Source organism: Schistocerca americana, chromosome X, assembly GCF_021461395.2.
Source record: "Schistocerca americana isolate TAMUIC-IGC-003095 chromosome X, iqSchAmer2.1, whole genome shotgun sequence".
In the NCBI taxonomy this organism is placed as follows: domain Eukaryota; kingdom Metazoa; phylum Arthropoda; class Insecta; order Orthoptera; family Acrididae; genus Schistocerca; species Schistocerca americana.
The window spans coordinates 149,487,127-149,506,782 of record NC_060130.1 but is presented as its reverse complement, the minus strand read 5'-3'; the positions used below and the strand labels follow the sequence as shown (position 1 = coordinate 149,506,782).

The window sequence follows — 19,656 nt, the reverse complement described above, 5'->3', positions numbered from 1 at the left end:
CTAAGTAAGTGTTTTTCTGCATGGACTCTTCTGCAATTTGAGAAAAATAATAAATTCTGTTCGATACATCAAGCAGAGTAACACTACTAATTAATGTTGCACATAGACATGTGTTACTGACTAGGTTAAAATGCTTCAAATTTTTGGGTATGCATGGTGATAAAAAATTTGAAATAAAGCCAGCAAGACAACTAATCATTTGCCATGTCATACAGAATGTTCACCAGACATTGAAAGCAAATCTTACATTTAATCTGTTCTCATTTCTGATGGATCACCTCCCCTGTTTCATAGTTGAATATTTAATTAAACACATGCAGCATGTGTTATGTAGTAGACAAAGGTTTGTTTTGTTTTTAAGTATGTATTTTGCTTCTAGCAGAAGTGGTGAAGAAAGCTAATGTGCTGTTCTTTTTTTTTTTTTTTTTTTTTTTTTTTTTGTTTGGCAAAATACATGAAACTTAATAGCACAAAAGCTTCAAATTAACAGAGTGTAGTCATAAACATAAACAGATCTGTGGAATCTGTAAATAAGTAACTAAAGACAATTACCTGGCTCTAAAATGCCTGATGGTCTGATGAATCCATTATTATGACAGTCCATAGATGGCTCTGTCTGTCTGAAACTGATTTCCTGAGGCTATGCATCCACCTGTGATGTTACCACAAGCTCATTGTTAATAAATTATTCTGGCCCCTGGAATATGGCTGATGTGGAATGCAATTAATGCAGTTGAGTATTATCTGAAATGAAAATTGTAAATGGAGCCAGACCCCTAGATAACATAGAGCCATATACAGTTGCTTAAGTTTCCCATAAGTTCACAAATAAAGTACCAGTACCAGTAACAGTGAAGTAGGAAGGTACTATAGACTACTGTATCCCTAAAAATTGATTGTAATAAAACTGAAAGTATGTTTGCTGTTAAATATACCACTTCAAGCTCATAATAGGTACCAGTGACTAATATCAGTTCAGACTCACAATAGGTACCATTGAACAGTGTTTATGGAATATATGAAAAGTTCTGTATCACTCAAGCTTAAACAAACTATTAACATCCAAAACTGACTCATGAGTCCCCAAACATTGTAGACAAGACTATGAAATTTCTACATTGTGAGATATGGAACCCCAAGCAAATCACTGTTCTGCAAGTGAAGACTACATAAAAGTCCTGACTGTTTATTGCACCATGAAAATTAATACAAGACCCAGCTGTGGCCAACACAAAGAAGTCCCACAAAAATTCAAATGCACATCTGGCATCCAACATTGGAATATTAAATGATCTCAGATTTCCAGTGAAAAAATTGGTGAAGTCCACAAAACCATTTAATAAAGTTCCTCCAATGTGTAATTCTAACAGAAAATTTTTCCTAAATGCTTCAGCCCTCTGCTGAATTTGGTGGCAATTTCATGCCATTGGTTTACCTAATAGCAAGTGTGGGGGAAGGGTTATTTGTGTGCATGCTGGAGGGTTCTGGAGAGCAGACTCTCCCAATGCCCACTTCTTTAGTTTGTTCAGTATCTCAGACTAGCCTACAACTGGTAACTTTCTACCCTAGTTGCACCTCATGTATCCCTTACACTGAAATATATGCTCTTTATTTGACCTGTCAGCACCAGGCACCCACTCCAAAGTCCTGACCACTCAACACCTATACAATATGAATAACTACATCCAGTTCAAGTGACAGTCACGATGTTTGCAAAGTTCGCTAAACCCATCTACAACAAGGGTGAAGATACGTCAGGCCCATCTAGCAGAACTGAGACAGTTACTATCATTTTATCCAGCAGAATATACTGTCCATTAGGAAACTGTTCCCTGAAACATATGCCCCTAACTTACATAATCGTTGTACCTGTTCCAAAAAGGGGGTTGACCCATAATCAGTATCAGGTGATGTCTGTACATTAATTGTTGCTGACATTACAGTATGACTCAGCACATTGTTGGAGGTGGTTTCTGTGTACATATGGACAGCTATGGATTTTTACTCTTGGCAATGTCTATCTTCATCCAGCTGGCAATCTGATACATCAACAAATAGCTAACTGGATCCATCAGCTACCTCCACCTTTACTCCTTTTCAGTGATTCCACTGTCCATAACTTGTGGTGTGCTGTTATAACATCCAGCTGAGCTATTAATTTAGAACAGGAACTTAAAGATATTAATGTACGAGGGTCATTCAATAAGTAATGCCTAATTTAAAAAAAAAAAAAAAAGAAGCCATTAATATACATAGACAAACATCCTTGTCGGTGCTTCACATTTGATGTTTGTTCTGTGTACCGGCAAAGTTTTGAACTGTTCTGGCAGATGGCAGAGTTATAGTACAATGTCAAAATGGCATCTACATACGACTCACATTACAAGCAGCATGCTGTTATTGAATTCTTGTGTTCAGAAAAAGAAACCATGGTGAACATCCATAAACATTTGTGTACAGTGTATGGCGATGCTGCACTTGATAGGAGTGCAGTTAGGCGATGGATAAAGTAAGTTACAGCCTCAGGAAATGTAGAAACAGAGCTCTATGATTGGCCACACTCAGGATATCATGCTACAGCCACTGCTTCAGACATGCTGAATCATGCGGATGCCATTATTCATGTCGACCGGTGCATCACAACTTGACAATTGGCTCTACACTTACCAGTCAGAATTGGAAATGCATCTGCAATGATTGAGACTCTCGGATATTCAAAGAGGTGCTCACTATGGGTTCCACGAATGCTTGCAGCGGACCACAAGATTCAAACAAAGGCCATTTCATCTAAGTTGTTGGAGTGTTTTGAGACTGATCAAGAGGCCTTTCTGTCATGGATTGTTATGAGGGATGGAAGCTGGGTGCACCACTTTGCACCGGAAACAAAATGGAAATTCATGGAGTGGTATGATCCTCATTTGCCACAAAAGAAGAAATCCAAGACAACCCCTTCTGCTGGAAAAGTCATGGTGACAGTCTTCTGGGAATGTGGTAGCATCATTCTCGTGGATGTGATGCCAAGAGGTCAACTATCAATTCAGAGGTGTACGTGAAGACTCTGAATAAACTCAAGAATCGTTTCCGATATGTTCTATCAGACAAGAATCCGGCAGAAATCTTGCTCCAACATGATAATGCACACCCACACACAAGTCTGAGAATCAATCATTGCCTCATCCACCCTACATTCCAGACCTGGCACCCTCGGACTTCCATCTCTTAGGGCTGCTTAAAGACTCTCCACAGAGAACACTCTTTGAAGATGGCAAGAGTGTCAGTCACGCAGCAAAACTATGGCTATGCCTACAGGACAAGAGCTTTTACCAACAGGGAATACGTGCTCTTCCACAACATTGGCATATGAGCATAGAACGTGATGGAGACCACATAGAAATTTTGTGACAATATGACAATATATGTCAATATGTCTTGCCCGTATCCTATTTTTCTGATGCTTAGCAATAAATATGTTCTGAGAAAAAAAATGGGGCATTACTTATTGATGGACCCTCATATGCTTAATGAACAGCAGCACTCTAACTCATTTTAGTGTGGCACATGGAATATATTGAGTCACCGATCTCTCAGTCTGTAGTTTTAGCATCCTTCCCTCAATCCTGTGGAGGGACATGTCAATCTCTGTGAAAGTAATCACTTTCCAATAGCTATGTTTCTCCCACATCATCACCCAACTGAGTATCCATCATGATGAGACTTTAATAAATCTAATTGGCATGCTTTCAACACTATCCTACAATCCTATGCTAATGAGCAATGGAATATCAAGGATATACTCAAGGATAAACATCAATTCTGCTGCTGTTAGTATTGTGGTAGATCTCCCTTTCCATGGGAGCACCTTATTAGAGACCATTCCCATGGTGAACATAGGAAATCAATAAGGTATTCAAGGCTTTCAGGCAGGTGCACTGTAGAGAGCCTATATAGGGAGAGAGTGGCCAATCGGCCTGTAGCCGCCACGCTTTTACCAGATTGCATACCGGATGTGCAAATAGGTAGCGACACAAGCAGAGCGCAAGCCACTTCATGAGTAAAGTAAGGCATGTGTTTGTTTCAATCCACTATCGAGTATTAAGCTAGAAGATCTGCTTTGGTCTCATACATCAAATGCCATTTGTCTATGTTTATATAAGCCTAATAAATATGTGAGCAAATGGAAGTATCGTGACACAGTGTGTATGTCTCCTGAATTTCAACAGCTGTATTTTATGATGCTATATAAACATTGACAACTCATTAAGGAGAAAAAGAAGTTTCATTTAATGTATCTCAGAGTACATGATGCTATTTCAGATTTTTCCGTGCAGGTATTCATCGCTGAAATTGGTAAACACTTGTCTCTTTCCGTCCCCACATAATGCATTTTAAGTGTGTGTTGATCTTATAACATTTTCTAATGCTGGCAAAACATGTCATTCTGTACATCTTTTAGGAACTCTATACCACAGAAAATTGGAAAAATATCAATACTTAGGTACTCTACTGAAACAGCAGAAAGTAATTCAAAATAGGTAACTAAATATCCACACGATAATTATAATTTATGGGAATGTGAGGAGCCAAGACTACAGAGCCATGTGCGAGTCACCAGTCAGAAGTATGTAGACTTAGGGTTTGTGTATACATGTTAGAACACATTGTGTAGCATGAATATCGGCTCTATAGTACACCAATGACGTATGTGCCATCTATCAGTGGAAAATGTTTGCCTACATAAGGCTCAGTTACTGGGCATGCTATCTCATAAAATACCCAAATAAGGGTTTTTGCAAAATATATGTTGCTAACATAGTGACCCATGCCTCTTCTTCATAGGTGTGGGCCAATTTGCATTGCGGATACAGTTGTCAGTTCTTAACCATTATTCTTGATATTATTTTAGATGGTCATGTTCATACTGACTCCACTGTTACTGTAGAACTGGCAACTACCCCTCCACCTTCTGCCTGCATGAAAGATGTTTAGACGATAACAGCATGTCTTTCACTACACCACACCTGGAACCATATAGTGCTCCTTTCAGTGAATGGGACTCCTCAACACTATCAAATGCTGCAAGTCCGAAACACCTATCTGCGGATTACTGACACTGCATTTTTGCAGTATTTAATCATGCCTGTAGTGAGTGTGAGTTTTGAACCCAGTGCAGGCAAAGAACAATGGTCTCAATATTGAAATTGGGCAGAACCCACATTAAATGGTTAACCTCAGACCCATCAGCCTTAAGAATTTTCCATGTAAGCTGCTCAAATGAACGGTAAGCTGACAACCTTGTTGATGTCTTGATATGAGATGTATTTAGTTCGCAAAAACAAATTACACAGCAGATTCACATGTTACATTATGTCATTTCTAAGATTTACCCAAACTAAGGAATACAATCAACAAAAACTATTACAGTTAGTTATATGTTCCATAGATCTTTCAACAGTTCTTTTAGCAAAATGATGTGCAACAAGTCAGTTTAAAGAATATGTATTCATGATAAGTGTTGACATTAATGAAGATACTGCTTCTTAGTCCTTCTCATGCTATTACACTTAAAAACTGGTTTCTTTTATACAAGCTGCAAGTTTTTAAACAAAAATTTTCCATGGAATAGAAGGAGTTGTCCAGGAGAAACGATCTTAGGCTAAATTTAAAACTTACTTTTACACAAAGGAATTACAGACACTGGCTGTGGGTGGGAATAGATTTAAATCAATGAGGTAGGTTGAAAACTTGTGCCAGACCAGGATTCGAACCTAAGTCTCCTGCTTACTAGGCAGATGTGTTGACTACTCCACCACCTGGACATATTGGTCATTGCAACTGCACAGATTACCCTAGCATGCCTCCCATCAGACCCAGATTCTCAACCTATCCACACACTAACAACGTAGTGCCCCTTGCTCATTATTCTTGTTAATCACAGCATTTCACTGATTCCCTTAAGAGTTTGGGCCGGGAGTGCATCCACACTGCAGACACCATTGACTGTCCTTGTCTTAATTATATATATGTGGCGTCTGTTCTTTTGGACATGTCATGGCCTAAAATACCCCCATGTTCACTCAACAAGTATTCTGCTACTTGAGTAGTTGCTTCCTTTGCGTAGTGCACACCTGACCTATCAAGGGTTGTCCTACAGTTCCCCAGATGATTGTGACAGTTTTGACTACAGATTTCTGGACCAGCACTGAGTTGACAATGCCTTTGGTTGAGACACTCCTCATGTTTCCATGCCAAAGGACTGTCATTGGCTCTGCTAGCCATCTGTATGAACTGAGTATGACCTCAGAACCCAAGCGACAGGTTTTGTTGGTGCTGATATGAGCCAGAAATTGCAGATGGCTGCACTCTGCATGGCTGATAGCTGCAGGCAAGGTTTCCACCACATCCTGGATGAGGCACCCTTGCAGATGTACCAAGAACGCATTGGCTTTCTTTGTGGCCCTGAATGCTATCTGCTTAAGAGACTCCATAATACCCTTAACATTGGAGCTCCCAGTAACTAGTAAACCCTTTCCCTGTGTGCCTGCTTGGACCATGTTGAAGAAGCTGCCACCTGTCAACTCTCAGAGTGAATGGTTGGGACCAGACTGTCAGCCTCTGCATTGGCCCTCTGCCTTAAGTTATGTGAATGCATTACCACCCACCACTCATCCTGTTGTGAGAGCAAATTAACTGTGTTGGGTACACTGGAAGGTTCCTCGGCAACAGAAGCTGTGAGCAAAACAAGCAACACATGTAAGCTGTTTGCAAACTGCTGTCAGCTCCTCCTCCATCTGCACACAGCATGCACACAGCATGCACACATTCTACTCATCTCATTGTTGTTAACTTAAGATTTGTTTATAAAAGCACAAACAGAAACCTAGATAGACAACTTACTAATCTCATGAGATGCCTAGATATGAATCTTGCTAAATCCTGATGTGTCACCAATGGAGGCTGATGCCTTATGAGCTGAAGTTGGCTGTTCAGCAGAAATGACAACTGTACTACAGACTGCCTGACAACACTTTACAGTTACAAACATGTGAGAACAAACCTCTTAAATAGAGGAAAGGTGTCACCTCAACACTGCCTCAATGTGCTGGCCTTTCTTAATTCCAGTGTACCAGAAATGAGTATGCTGAAAGATATTCAAAAGACTTGTGAATGTCATAACAATGACAGTCATGGAAGGCTATCAGGGCTTTGCAGCAATAATATGGCTTATAATAAGAGAAGAATGTGGGTGTTTGTGGTATCTGTTAGTATTGAACCCAGATTGCTGGAAGTAGAAGCGTAAAACTTCAAACCCAGCTCTGAGGTGGCATTTTTAATTCAAGAAGAATATCATCAATCATTTGCTTTGATTTCTACAAGGCAGACCAACACTGAGGATTAAAGTTTGATATTTGGATATAATCCCAGGGTTTCCAACACCCTAGGTTCTTGATGGAACACATTCGACCAAATCCTTCACTAATTTGGTTACTGTACAGAAAAAAGTACATATGGAGAAAGGAGGATACCACACTGATATTTTTTCATTGTGGACGCCCTCAGCATGCACTGTTGTACAGAAAGAAGAGTGTTTGATGACTTATGTTTCAAGACATCAAGACTTACCAAGAACCTGAAGCTGACTCTGTTCCCTTGGCTGTGCAGTCAGAGTGTCTGTCTGCTACACAACAGGCCTGACTTTGATTCCTGACTGGGTCAGAGATTTTCTCCTCTCAGGGACTGGGTGTTGCGTCCTCATCCTCATTAACTCACAAGATGCCCAATGTGGCAACTACGTGGCCAAACTTCCCCAGATGGGGACACTCGGCCATTAATGGAATACGATCATTTCATTTTCACCTGAAACTGACTACACCCAATTTTCAGAGTTAAGCACAACACCATACTCTGGTTGTGTTTGTTCTCCAATGTTCCATGGTAAATTGTTGTTGCCACAATGAGGTTTCATTGACTTATTCACCCACAAAAAATCAGGAAATGTGGTGGTTGTCTATGGAGTTGAGGCCTCTGCAGATGAAAATTTTCAATGGACAAATTTGCCAAGATGTAAACCTGCACTGATCAGTTTTGGAACATTAGATTCTATGATACCAAATACCTACTTATACAAGCTGTAGAACACTATGTTCAAAGATTCATTTCAGAAAATCTGGTGTTGGTGGGAAGGAACCATGTGGCTCAGGCTGTGAAGCAGTCATTGAAATGAAGGATATCATGTTTGGCAGAGTGTTCACCAACAGGGTGGTCCACTTGTTTCTTGGCCACAGTTTGCTGGTGGCCATTCATGCCTGCATAGAATGCAGCACACTGGTTGCAGATTAGCTTGTAGACCACACGACTGGTTTCACAGGTAGCCTTGCCTTTGATGGGATGGTGATGTTAGTGACCAGACTGGAGTAAGTGGTTATGGGAGGATGTATGGGAAGGTCTTACATCTTTGTCTATTATAAGGGTATGAACCATGAGGTAAGGGATTGGGAGCACGGGTTGTGTAAGGATTGATGAGTAAATTGTGTAGGTTCGATGGACAGCGGAGTACCACTGTGGGAGGGGTGGGAAGGATAGTGGGCATGACATTTCTCATTTCAGGGCACGACTAGAGGTAATCTAAACCCTGGCGGAGAATGTAATTCAGTTCTGCCCCACAGAAATAACAGTTCTTTCCAAAGGTCTCACCTTTTGCCCCACTCCCAAATTCAATCATGCATGACTTGTGAAAGACTTTCTGTCCTTCTCCTGGTCCCTACAGTGGAAACATATTTCTGCCACCAACCCTACCAAATAGACTCAACCAAAGACCAATGTTGAACCTTGCCTAACTCAGTTCATTGTTCCATCCAACTGTGATAGACCCCCACTGTCCCCAAACCACCCCATGTTAACTTTCCCGAGTTTCTCATCCTCAATCCTTGCCTCACCATCATTCCCCAAATCCCTCAACATGCAGACTAACCCTACATCCACAGAAAGAACTGCAGTCCACCATCTAAAACCTTATCCTGACATTATAATCCTACCTGCGGACAAAGGCTCCACAACATGTGTTCTGAACTACAAGGACTACCTGGCGGAAGGACTCTGCCAGCTGTCAGATACTTCAACCAACAAACCTTGCCACAGTGACCCCATTCCAGTAATCCAGCAGGATCTCCAGTCACTACTCAAATCCTTAGGCCCATCCGAGAACCTCTCCCTGGCAATCCATCTCTTTACTCACCCCTACCACTCCCTGCACTCATACTTTCTACATGCTTCCTCAAGTCAATAAACTTAACTGACCACAATGGGGTGTCCTGGGTGGTTATCATGCCTGTGCCGGCCGAAGTGGCCGTGCGGTTAAAGGCGCTGCAGTCTGGAACCGCAAGACCGCTACGGTCGCAGGTTCGAATCCTGCCTCGGGCATGGATGTTTGTGATGTCCTTAGGTTAGTTAGGTTTAACTAGTTCTAAGTTCTAGGGGACTAATGACCTCAGCAGTTGAGTCCCATAGTGCTCAGAGCCATTTGAACCATTTTTGTTATCATGCCCCCAATGAGAGAATCTCTGCTCTCGTAGATCAACACCTTCGATCTATTACCTGGAACCTACCCTCCTATATAAAAGATAACCATTTCCTCCACCAACTCTCCACAGTTATTGTCCATTTACTACATGGTGTCCTGCTCATCACTATTGATGCCACCTCCCTGTACACTAACATTCCTAATGCCCACGGCTGTACCACTATTTAACACTACTTTTCCCAACACCTGATGATTTCCAAACCAACAATCTCATTCCTAGTCACCACGACCAACTATATCCTCACCCACAATTACTACTGCTTTGAAGGCATTAACTACAAATAAATTCAGGGTTCATCTATGGGAACCCACATGGCACCATCCTAGGCCAACCTATTCATGGGCCATCTAGAGGAATCCTTCCTAAACACCCAGATTCCTAAACCCCTCACCTGGTTCAGATTCACTGATGACATTTTTGTTATCTGGATCGAAGGTGAGAACACCCTATCCACATTCCTCCAGAACCTCAACAACTTCTCCCCAGTTTTCTTCACCTGGTACTGCTCAACCCATTAAGCCATCTTCCTAGATGTTGACCTCCATCTCGAAGATGGCTACATCAGTACCTCTGTCCATATCAAAGTTACTAACCACCAGCAATACCACTACTTTGACAGCTGTCACCCATTCCATACCAAGAAGTCCCTTCCATATGGCCTAGTGACCCATGGTCACTGCATCTGCAGTGATGGGGAGCAGTCCCTCTTAAAATACACCAAGGGTCTCACTGAAGCATTCAGTGATCGTAATTATCCTCCCAACCTTGTACAAAAACAAATCTCCCATGCCTTATCTTTCGTCTCCCGCCACCTCCCAAAGCCCCACCGTCCAGCCACAGAGTAGTGTTCCCCTCGTAACTCAGTACCACCCAGGACTGGAGCAACTGAATTAATTCTCTGCCAGGGTTTAGATTACCTCTCATCGTGCCCTGAAATGAGAAATGTCCTGCCCACTATCCTTCCCACTCCGCTGTCCATTGAACCTACACAATATACTCATCAATCATTACACAAACCCCTGCTCCCAATCCCTTACCTCATGGTTCATACCACTGTAATAGACAAAGATGCAAGGCCTGTCCCATACATCCTCCCATAACCACTTACTCCAGTCCGGTCACTAACATCAACATCCCATCAAAGGCAAGGCTACCTGTGAAACCAGTCGTGTGGCCTACAAGCTAATCTGCAACCAGTGTGCTGCATTCTATGTAGGCATGAATGGCCACCAGCAAACTGTGGCCAAGAAACAAGTGGACCACCCTGTTGGTGAACACTCTGCCAAACATGATATCCTTCATTTCAATGACTGCTTCACAGCCTGAGCCATATGGTTCCTTCCCACCAACACCAGATTTTCTGAAATGGAAAGGTGGGAACTTTCCCTGCAGTACATCCCACAAGGCCATAACCCTCCTGGTCTCAACCTTAATTAGTCACTGTCCTCACTCATCCAGCCCCTTCCCTGCTCCTATTCCAGCACTAAACAGCCATCATTCCACCACCACACCCAGTATTTTTTTAAAATTTTTTTGTCTATTTCTCTCTATTTCTCTCCTTTTCTGCTACCTTCCCCACCCCCCCCCTTCCCGCCTCACCTCTGCCCACCGCCCAATCTGCAGCACTTCACTGTCCGCCATCCCCACCACACTATCCCTCCCCCTCCCCACTGCAGCCTCCTCTTTTCCGCCACCCAGTCACCATTCCTGTCATGCACTGGTGCTGCTGCTCACAGTGTGGTTTCAGTTGCCTGAGACTGAAGTCATGTGTGTGAGTTGTGTTTGCACGAGTGTGTGTATGCGTATGTGTGTCCTTTGTTGACAATGGCCATTGGCGGAAAGCTTTAAGTGTGAAAATCTTTTTGTTGTGCCTATCTGCAACTCAGCATCTCCACTATATGGTCAGTAGCAACTTCCCTTCTCATAATATTGTTACATTCCATCCTCAATTTTCCATTGTTTGAAGTTACACAAGTTCATGCAACAGTGATAGCTTTGGGCAATTGTCTACTATTGATGGCACAATCCCCCACTGTCGTCAGCAAGGCAAGTTCTAGTCAAAAGTTCAGATGATGAATAGTGCTTCAAGGTCAAACTCATGTGCAGAAAGGTTCTCAACCTTACAGAAAGTCTCAATGCCAGCAATAGCCACAGCTACCACAAGTAGAAAAAGAGCTTTCAGTGACCAGTTTCCATAAACAGCCACTACTCTTCTCTTAGGGTATATGCATAGAGACTGTTGAACCAGTCCAGACGGGTCAGCTCAGTGCCACTGATGAAGAATCCTACTATACTACCACTACTGACGAAGGAATCTATTATTCAACCACCAGTAGATCCTGACTACTGACATGTCCCTTAATCTAATCATTCACCATTTTACATCGATTTTTGAATGGATTCAAGTTTCGAGTGGACACAAGGCAGACCAGATGAAATACTGTGCCTAGCTGTGACTAGAGGTCATCCTACCATCATTTAGCACTCGTGTAGCATGTATTGATCTGAATAATGTATAATCGAGAAGGCATTGGAGGTGATGCTGAGAGACAATGTTACCCACTTGTCAGAGGACCTACGCTTCTCCCCTGTGCTCTTCACGGAGAAAGAAGTTGGCACATGGCATCTCTGCTTCCTAAAAGGAAGATATACTTCAAATTGCACACTGTGGACTAACTGAAAGGAGCAATTAGGTAAAGTGGTTAAGTGCCTCCCTACAGGCCCAAAAATGTTTGGTTTCGAGCCTCAGTCAGTCCTAGAATTTTTATCTATAAGTTATCACCTCTTTCACCATTGATAATGTCTGTTAATGTGAAAAATGAGTTATAAACTGTCACAGGAGAATTCAGACTAATATGTGGTACAAAAAAATTATGACAGAATCGAATGGAAGTGGTTGTTCACTATCCCAGCTCATTTATGGTCAGTGATACTGATGTATTTTCATGATGCTCCAACATTAAGTCATCTGGAATTTGCAAAATCCCTTCGTAGAAATGGAAGCAGGTATCATTGGCCATTCCTGCAGTTGTTCAATTTCACCAGTTGGAAGTTGACCCCATGGAGAGATTTCCAGACTTCACAAATGGAAATAGATTGATAGTTGTGTGTGCTGATGACCTGAACTGCTGTGCTGTCACAAAGGGTGTACCATCTGACAAAGTTCCAGAAATCAGCAAATGTATTGTGGATGACATCATTTAAAAGTATGGAGCACCACATGTAATGATTTATGGTTATGAAAAAGCATTAATTTGTCAAGGCTGGTACCAGGTACAATTTATTGATGCATCATCATCCACAGGATGAACTGGGTGTTGTGTGATGTCCTTAGGTTAGTTAGGTTTAAGTAGTTCTAAGTTCTAGGGGACTGATGACCATAGATGTTAAGTCCCATAGTGCTCAGAGCCATCTGAACCATTTTTGTCAGTCAAATACCACACAGCAAAACGTGATATCTTAGGCTCCAGGTCATTTTTTCATGGCTGAATTGGTTATCAATCACTGGAAACAGTAACAAACAATAAAATAAGCAATTCATAGCACGCCAAAGTGGTACACTGACAAAACTCATTGTAGAAAAAGCAGGTTGCCAAGGAAATGTAAATTCAGCCACTGAAAAGTACAATACAAATCCCTTATTCAACATAGTCATGAATATTGTTCATTAATGAAGTAGCATTACAAGGTAGAATTAACAGAGGGGATATAGAAGACCCAAAGAAATAGTATACACTTAATTACAGATTCATTTAGAATGTACGAGACTACCACAAAACTGCTGATCAAACTCCAGTGGCAGATGCTACAAGTTAGGTGTTGCACATCAGGGAGTTTTTGTCTTAAGACTTTAAACAGCTTACATTCAAAAAGTCTGTGTGACATATTGCTTCCTCCTATGTATTCACTCACCTGGAGCCATCCTGACAATTGTTCTTTCTTCACACCATTCGTAAATAAAGTAGAAAGGGCAGAGTTGATTGTTGTACTACAATAATTCTCCACTGCACACTGTAAAGTTGTTTGCAGCGTATAGATGTAGATGTCACTTAAGATTAGCAGCATGTAAATTTACATGTTTTATGTGAACTGGGAAACTTAACAGTGGTTTAATTTTGATTCATTAAAGTAAAATTGTTTTCTGTGAATTGCTGATATGACAAAAAACCTTTCACATTTTCTAACTATGACTCAATGTTTCTACTATTGCTGTTTGTAGTGAGAGAGATCTTCTGAAACTAAGATCAGATAAACAGAACTCCACTTGGGAGCTACTTAAGATTATGAAACATAAATAAACATTCTTAATTTACTTGTTAAACTAATGAATATTTTAAACTTTCTAAAGTGCTGGAATCCTGACAATTTCAGAACTAAGCAGCACACAGAAAGAAATACAAGAGCTTGCTAGAAAATTTACCAGAGAAGAGATTATTCCAGTGGCTGCAGAGTATGACAAGTCAATGAAATACCCTTTTGAAATATTTAAAAAGGCCTGGTCACTTGGATTAGCAAATACGCACATCCCTGCATCATGTGGTAAGTAGTAACAAGAAGTTTTTCACTTCTGTTCATATAAAGTTTCTTCATTTACATGGTTTCCTTAGCTGCAATGTAAGTTCAGTAGTAAAATGCTACAAGATGAAAGTGGCAAAGTTTTACTAATAGAACATATATGTTTGCAAATATTTGTGTTAGCAACTGATATTGATTTATTGTATTTAAACGACCACATACAGCATCCTGATTCCTCTTAGTTTCAATTGTAGAAATGGAAAAGGGATGACAGATGCTGCTAAACTGTGGAAACAGATCACTGATAGTAAATTTGGTTCTGTGATGAATGACTCATTCGTTCAACTTAAAGTGATAATAAAAAGGTCAGGGGACTAGAAAAGAGAGGAAGGGGAGGAAGTGGTGGTGGTGGTGGTGGTGGTGGTGGTGGTGGGGGGGGGGAATCCCAGCTTATCAACAGAGGAAAAATTAAGTGAAAAAATTTAATCTATTGTAATTTGAGTGAATGAAAGTTTAGTAGTCAGGAGAGCCAACTGAAGCATTAAAGACAGTTTCAGGTAAGTCAAAGATTGGAAGATAATAGGAAACCTGAAAGCTTCCCTATGTGTAAAATGTTGATGTCAAAATCATGTGAAGCTTATGATGGCATTTACGAAAATAATGCTAGTAATTAAGAAAATGTCTTGGAGAGTAATAAATACAGCAATAGGCATACTTTGTCTACACTTTTTTGTGATGTTAACTAAACTGTTAATATACAACATACTATCAGTGAAATCTATCTCAAGATCATTGATGCTATCCCCCATGAGAGGAACAGACTCACAGTCTGGTTGACTGACTGCATATGCTCGGAGTTCCAGAAACATACTTAGGCATCTGATACACTATGAGGGACTGCTATATGATGGCGACTGGGGCCACCCCAACCTCAGCATAGATGCTACTTACCTTGCTATGAAACTGATTTTAATTTAGTGCCTACATGAAGTTAAACCATTTGAAACCCATGCAAAGCATAATGGAGAGGCACTTTGTGTGGACCAACTAACCTTAACCTAGAGTGGAAGATTTCTGCCACCTTACTGAAGAGGCCAACAACTATTTTAGATCTGCCGATGTACATGAAGAACTGCTCTCTTGGACATGTTCTGAACTCAAAAGTTTTACAAAATGTTGAGTGACAGCTATAATTATACAGCTCTATTAACAGATGGATACAAACATGATGATTTACTCCTTTGATCTATGATTTTGTACAAGAGTTGCTTCAAAATTTATTTCCTAAACAAATTTATTGTGGTTTATGCAGATTTATAAGTGATGGTGATGAAACTAGAGCAGATGACATACACATGCTGAGAAGATCCTCATTTACTCTGACTCCCCAAGAATCCTTCAATCTATACACTGCATGTACCCAGACAATGAGCAAGTTGAAAATACCCAGGACACCTTTCTCCATATACAAAGACCAGGGAAGGAAATCTCATTTTGATGGATGCCAGGGCACACGGGAATTCATGGAACTGAACCAACAGATATGGCTTATAAGCAAGCAATTAATCATCTCACTTTAGAGGTGCAGTCACTCATCAATGGAAAGAAGAGTGGCTGGAATTGATGAATAATAAACTGCCACCAATGAGATTGTTATTCAGTCATGTGCACATTATTCTAGCTACTCCAGTGAGATGCAGACATTGTGTATGGATAAGTCATAATCGCATGATGAATGTCTTCCTGCTCCAAACAACAGGATCCTCTAATGTGATGCGCTTGTGGTATACACATTTTGGTGTAACACTCCCTGCAAAATTCTATGTCATCTCACACCATTGCTCAGAAACTAACAGCAGCTGGACTAGGGAATTACCATCCCTTGCATAGGTTGTTCTTAACAACACAGCACAAGAGACTGTATTTGAAGCTGTGCTGTGACCAGGAAGTGTAGACTGCTTATGAATAGCATCACATTCTGTTCAGTGATGAATCACCACTCTGCACTACCTCAGGTGGCCATTATTGACAAGTACAGTGGTGGTCTGGGAGAGGTCCCATTCTTCCAGTGTTCTGGAGAAACACAGCAGCATTACTCGTGGCATCGTCAAGTGTGGTGGGATTGGGTATAATTTCAGGTCATGGCTAGTAGTGATTGAAGGAAATCTGATAGCACAATGATATGTCATGGACATCCTGCATCCTCATGTGTTATCTATCATGCACTAGTAACGTGGTGCCATTTTTCAACATGGCATTGTTTGTCCACACATGGGATGTATCTCTATGGCCTGTCTGCATGATGTTGAGGTACTTCTGTGGCCAGCAAGATCCCACAAATTTGCACCTAATAGAACATGTGTGGGACCAGCTCAGACATAATAGTGACACTGCAACCGAACTTAAGGATATTGTATTGAGGATCAGTTATAACAGTTGTGGACCAACTTGCCTCAGGAGAGGATATAATAGCTGTATGCCACTGTAACCAATGAAATAAGCGCACTCCCCCAGGCCAGTATGGTACAATGTCCTAGTGATAAGTGGCTGATACTACTAAGTTATTTTTAAATTTGACGCTATTTTGTAATCGCTGCAACAACATCCATACCCTCTCAACAAGAGAAGTTTAATTTTTTTTGTATCCTTGCCAGTGGACACTAGCATGCCAGCTGCTCTGCATCCATCTCAATCGCAGTGGAATAGTACAGAAGACTGTAATGGAGGGTGAATATTAAGTGCGGCAAGGGCAGAGCCAGTGACCCAGGTATTTACCTGATGGTCTGTGGGCATTGAAATTAGCAGAACTGTTGAAATAATCCTACTGCCACCAAGCCTTTGACATCTGAGCACAAAGAAACAGAGCACTGTGAATGGCAGTCACTTGTGTTGGTCACATGTTGTGTTGTCTTCCATACTTGTTCTCTATGTGGTGTTCAGACTCTTTGCTCCCCCATAGATTTACTCGCACATCAGGATTCATTCTCTCTTCAGGAATGTAGTTTCTTAGAGTGCAATCAACCCGCTATCAGCCTGTATAGTTACATTTGTGCCAACAGTGACTACTTCACAGCATTGTCACACCTACACTCATACTTTCATGGCAATGTCTGATGTTCTTGCACATGTGACACTCTTCTCTTTTTCTTAGTGTTAAATTGTGGCCACCAAGAACCTGGTATTTTTGCAATGGTGCAAAGAGCAGTTGCACCTCCAAGAGCAGCAACAAGATCTGCAGCTGGAACAGATGTAGGAACTGCTCAATAGAAATACAGAATTTCTCCATATTCACAAGACACTGATAGCAGGCGAGGCATCAACAGAAAAGCTTTCTTCCCTGTGCCTTTGACACTAATCGCTGTCTTTGACGAGTTGACAGAAATATGGAACAATTACCTGGGCCATTTCTTGTTGCACTGCCAGGTATGGCATATCATCAAACCAACTGACAAGGTTTGTTTATTATTGTCCAGCAGTGCATGATTATACAAGGCAGTACAGAATTTGAAACCCACCTACTGACCCTGGGAAACTTAACTGTGAGGAACCTTGTCAGTTGCTCAAGCAGTACTTTAGTCTTCAAACCCATATAGTGGCAGCATGGTTAATGTTTAACCAGCACCACAAGTGCCTTGGGCATGTGTATGCAGCTAAAATTTTTTTCAATGAAATTCCTGCAGTGGTCATAATCAATTGCAAGTGCCAGTTTTCATGATCTGATATGCGTGGTTTGCTACAAAATTATTGCCAATGCATGAAATCTTCAGCAGTGTTAATGGCATTTCTTTTCCAAGTGAGATTCATACAAAGAAACATCAGTGGCAAACCTGCCTGTGCATGATGTGTGTGGTGTTCGGAATTCCTACATTTGAAGTATTTCTACAATTGGTATCATCCAAGGGAATGCACCAAATCTTCCTGAAAATAAATGTAAGAATAAAATATAAGACTTCAGAACTGATATAAAAATGAAATATAAGACTACAAGAATTTAAAAGGATTGTAACTGGTTAAAGTAACATACATACATACATTTATTATACAATATATGTATGTATGTCACTTGTTGTGAAACTGATTTATAATTTTACTGTTAATATAACAACTTTGTATCCTATAATTTGATGATAAACATTTGTGTTGCAACCTTCAACAAACATGGGTAGATTAAAAAAAAAAAATTAATAATAATAATAACCGGGTTTCAAACATGAGACATCGAAGTGAGGGGCTGTGACCTGCAGTGCTAGCCATTGTGCCACCAGTTGTGCTAAGATAGTCATGCTTTAAGAGTTGCCTAGATAATGTCAAAAACTTTGCTCAGTAAAATATAATCCAAAATAAGTGAACACATGTCTTGGCTTATCCATATATTCTCAAGCACTTCTGAAGAAATAACCATCAAAGTTCCTGGGAAATCAGGTTATGGCACTTGCCATGTTTTCCTTGTCAGAGGTGGAAACAGGGGAATTGAACTTGTCTGCCTCTTCTTTAGCCAAAATTTCTGACTGCTGAATCACATGAATTTATGGCAGCAGCAAGGGACATGCTTTCCATCAACTGGTAGGTAGCAATGTTAAACATGCATGGTAAACAGTCTCTAGTGTCCTGTGGGGTGAGCCACACAAATACTGTTGGTGAGTCAAGTGGAGTAACGCTCCAATGCTGCCTGTCTTCACCTGCATTGCGCTCAGTGGATGTGCATAAACTGAAGTGTATCATAATCCCTGTTCATGATATTTTTATGGTTCTTTGTGACACTCCACTTCCACAAATGTTTCTGCTCAATGGGCAAGCTAGTGGTCCTACCCCAGTTGTCTCTTGGTACATGTTGCCAGGAATGCCCGCACGTAGAGGCCACGTCTGGGGTCTGCCGCAAAATAGGCTATTTGGCCACAGTTTGTGAGAGTTGGCATGCCACGAGATGTTAATCAGTTGCCCATCCACTATCAGCAATAGCATAATATGCTGGGGTGGTTTTTTTGATGCATCAGATACAATTTACAAGTCCAGGAAAAACACTAGGGATTCCTATTAAGTTTCAGATAGACAAAGGATTGATAGTCAGCCTAGTTAACTTAGCAGCCATTGCAACATGGGGCAGCCCAAGGGCCTCTGTTTATCAAAAGACCCATCTTGACTTAGATATGTAGTGTATTCCTTTGAGGGACACTCCTCCATCACTGCACATTATGAGAATGTGGAATGGCAACTTACATTGTCAGTAGTAAATTCACCATTATTACTAATTATTTTTGGGTTAGATGCTTTTGTTATTTTTGGCCTCCAGATAGTTGAAACAGCATGCTTACTGCTTCAATTGGTCCCCTTTCAAGATTTGTATTCCTTTCTGCGATTGTACCTTGGGTCAGGCAGAACATTGAGGCATGTTACCCTTAAAGCCATTGGTGATACCTATATTTTGTCATCTGTGCCCCATTCCATTCACCATGCATGACAAGGTTGAGGGCAAGTTGCAACATTGGCAGGACCTTGACATCATTTTTGTTGTTTTGACAAATCAGTGAGCCACCCCTTTTGAGGTGATTCAGAAGCCAGATGG

The 19,656-nt window shown here is 41.0% G+C and overlaps 1 protein-coding gene across 1 annotated transcript in view; it reads left to right on the top strand.

Annotated features, from left to right (window-relative positions):
• The window catches only part of LOC124555323 (probable medium-chain specific acyl-CoA dehydrogenase, mitochondrial), a 194,721-nt gene that overhangs the window by 19,841 nt on the left and 155,224 nt on the right, over positions 1 to 19,656 (top strand). Inside the window, exon 3 of the mRNA XM_047129201.1 lies at positions 13,950 to 14,117. Coding sequence (XP_046985157.1) covers positions 13,950 to 14,117 — 168 coding nt within the window. The remainder of the gene's footprint in view (positions 1 to 13,949; positions 14,118 to 19,656) is intronic.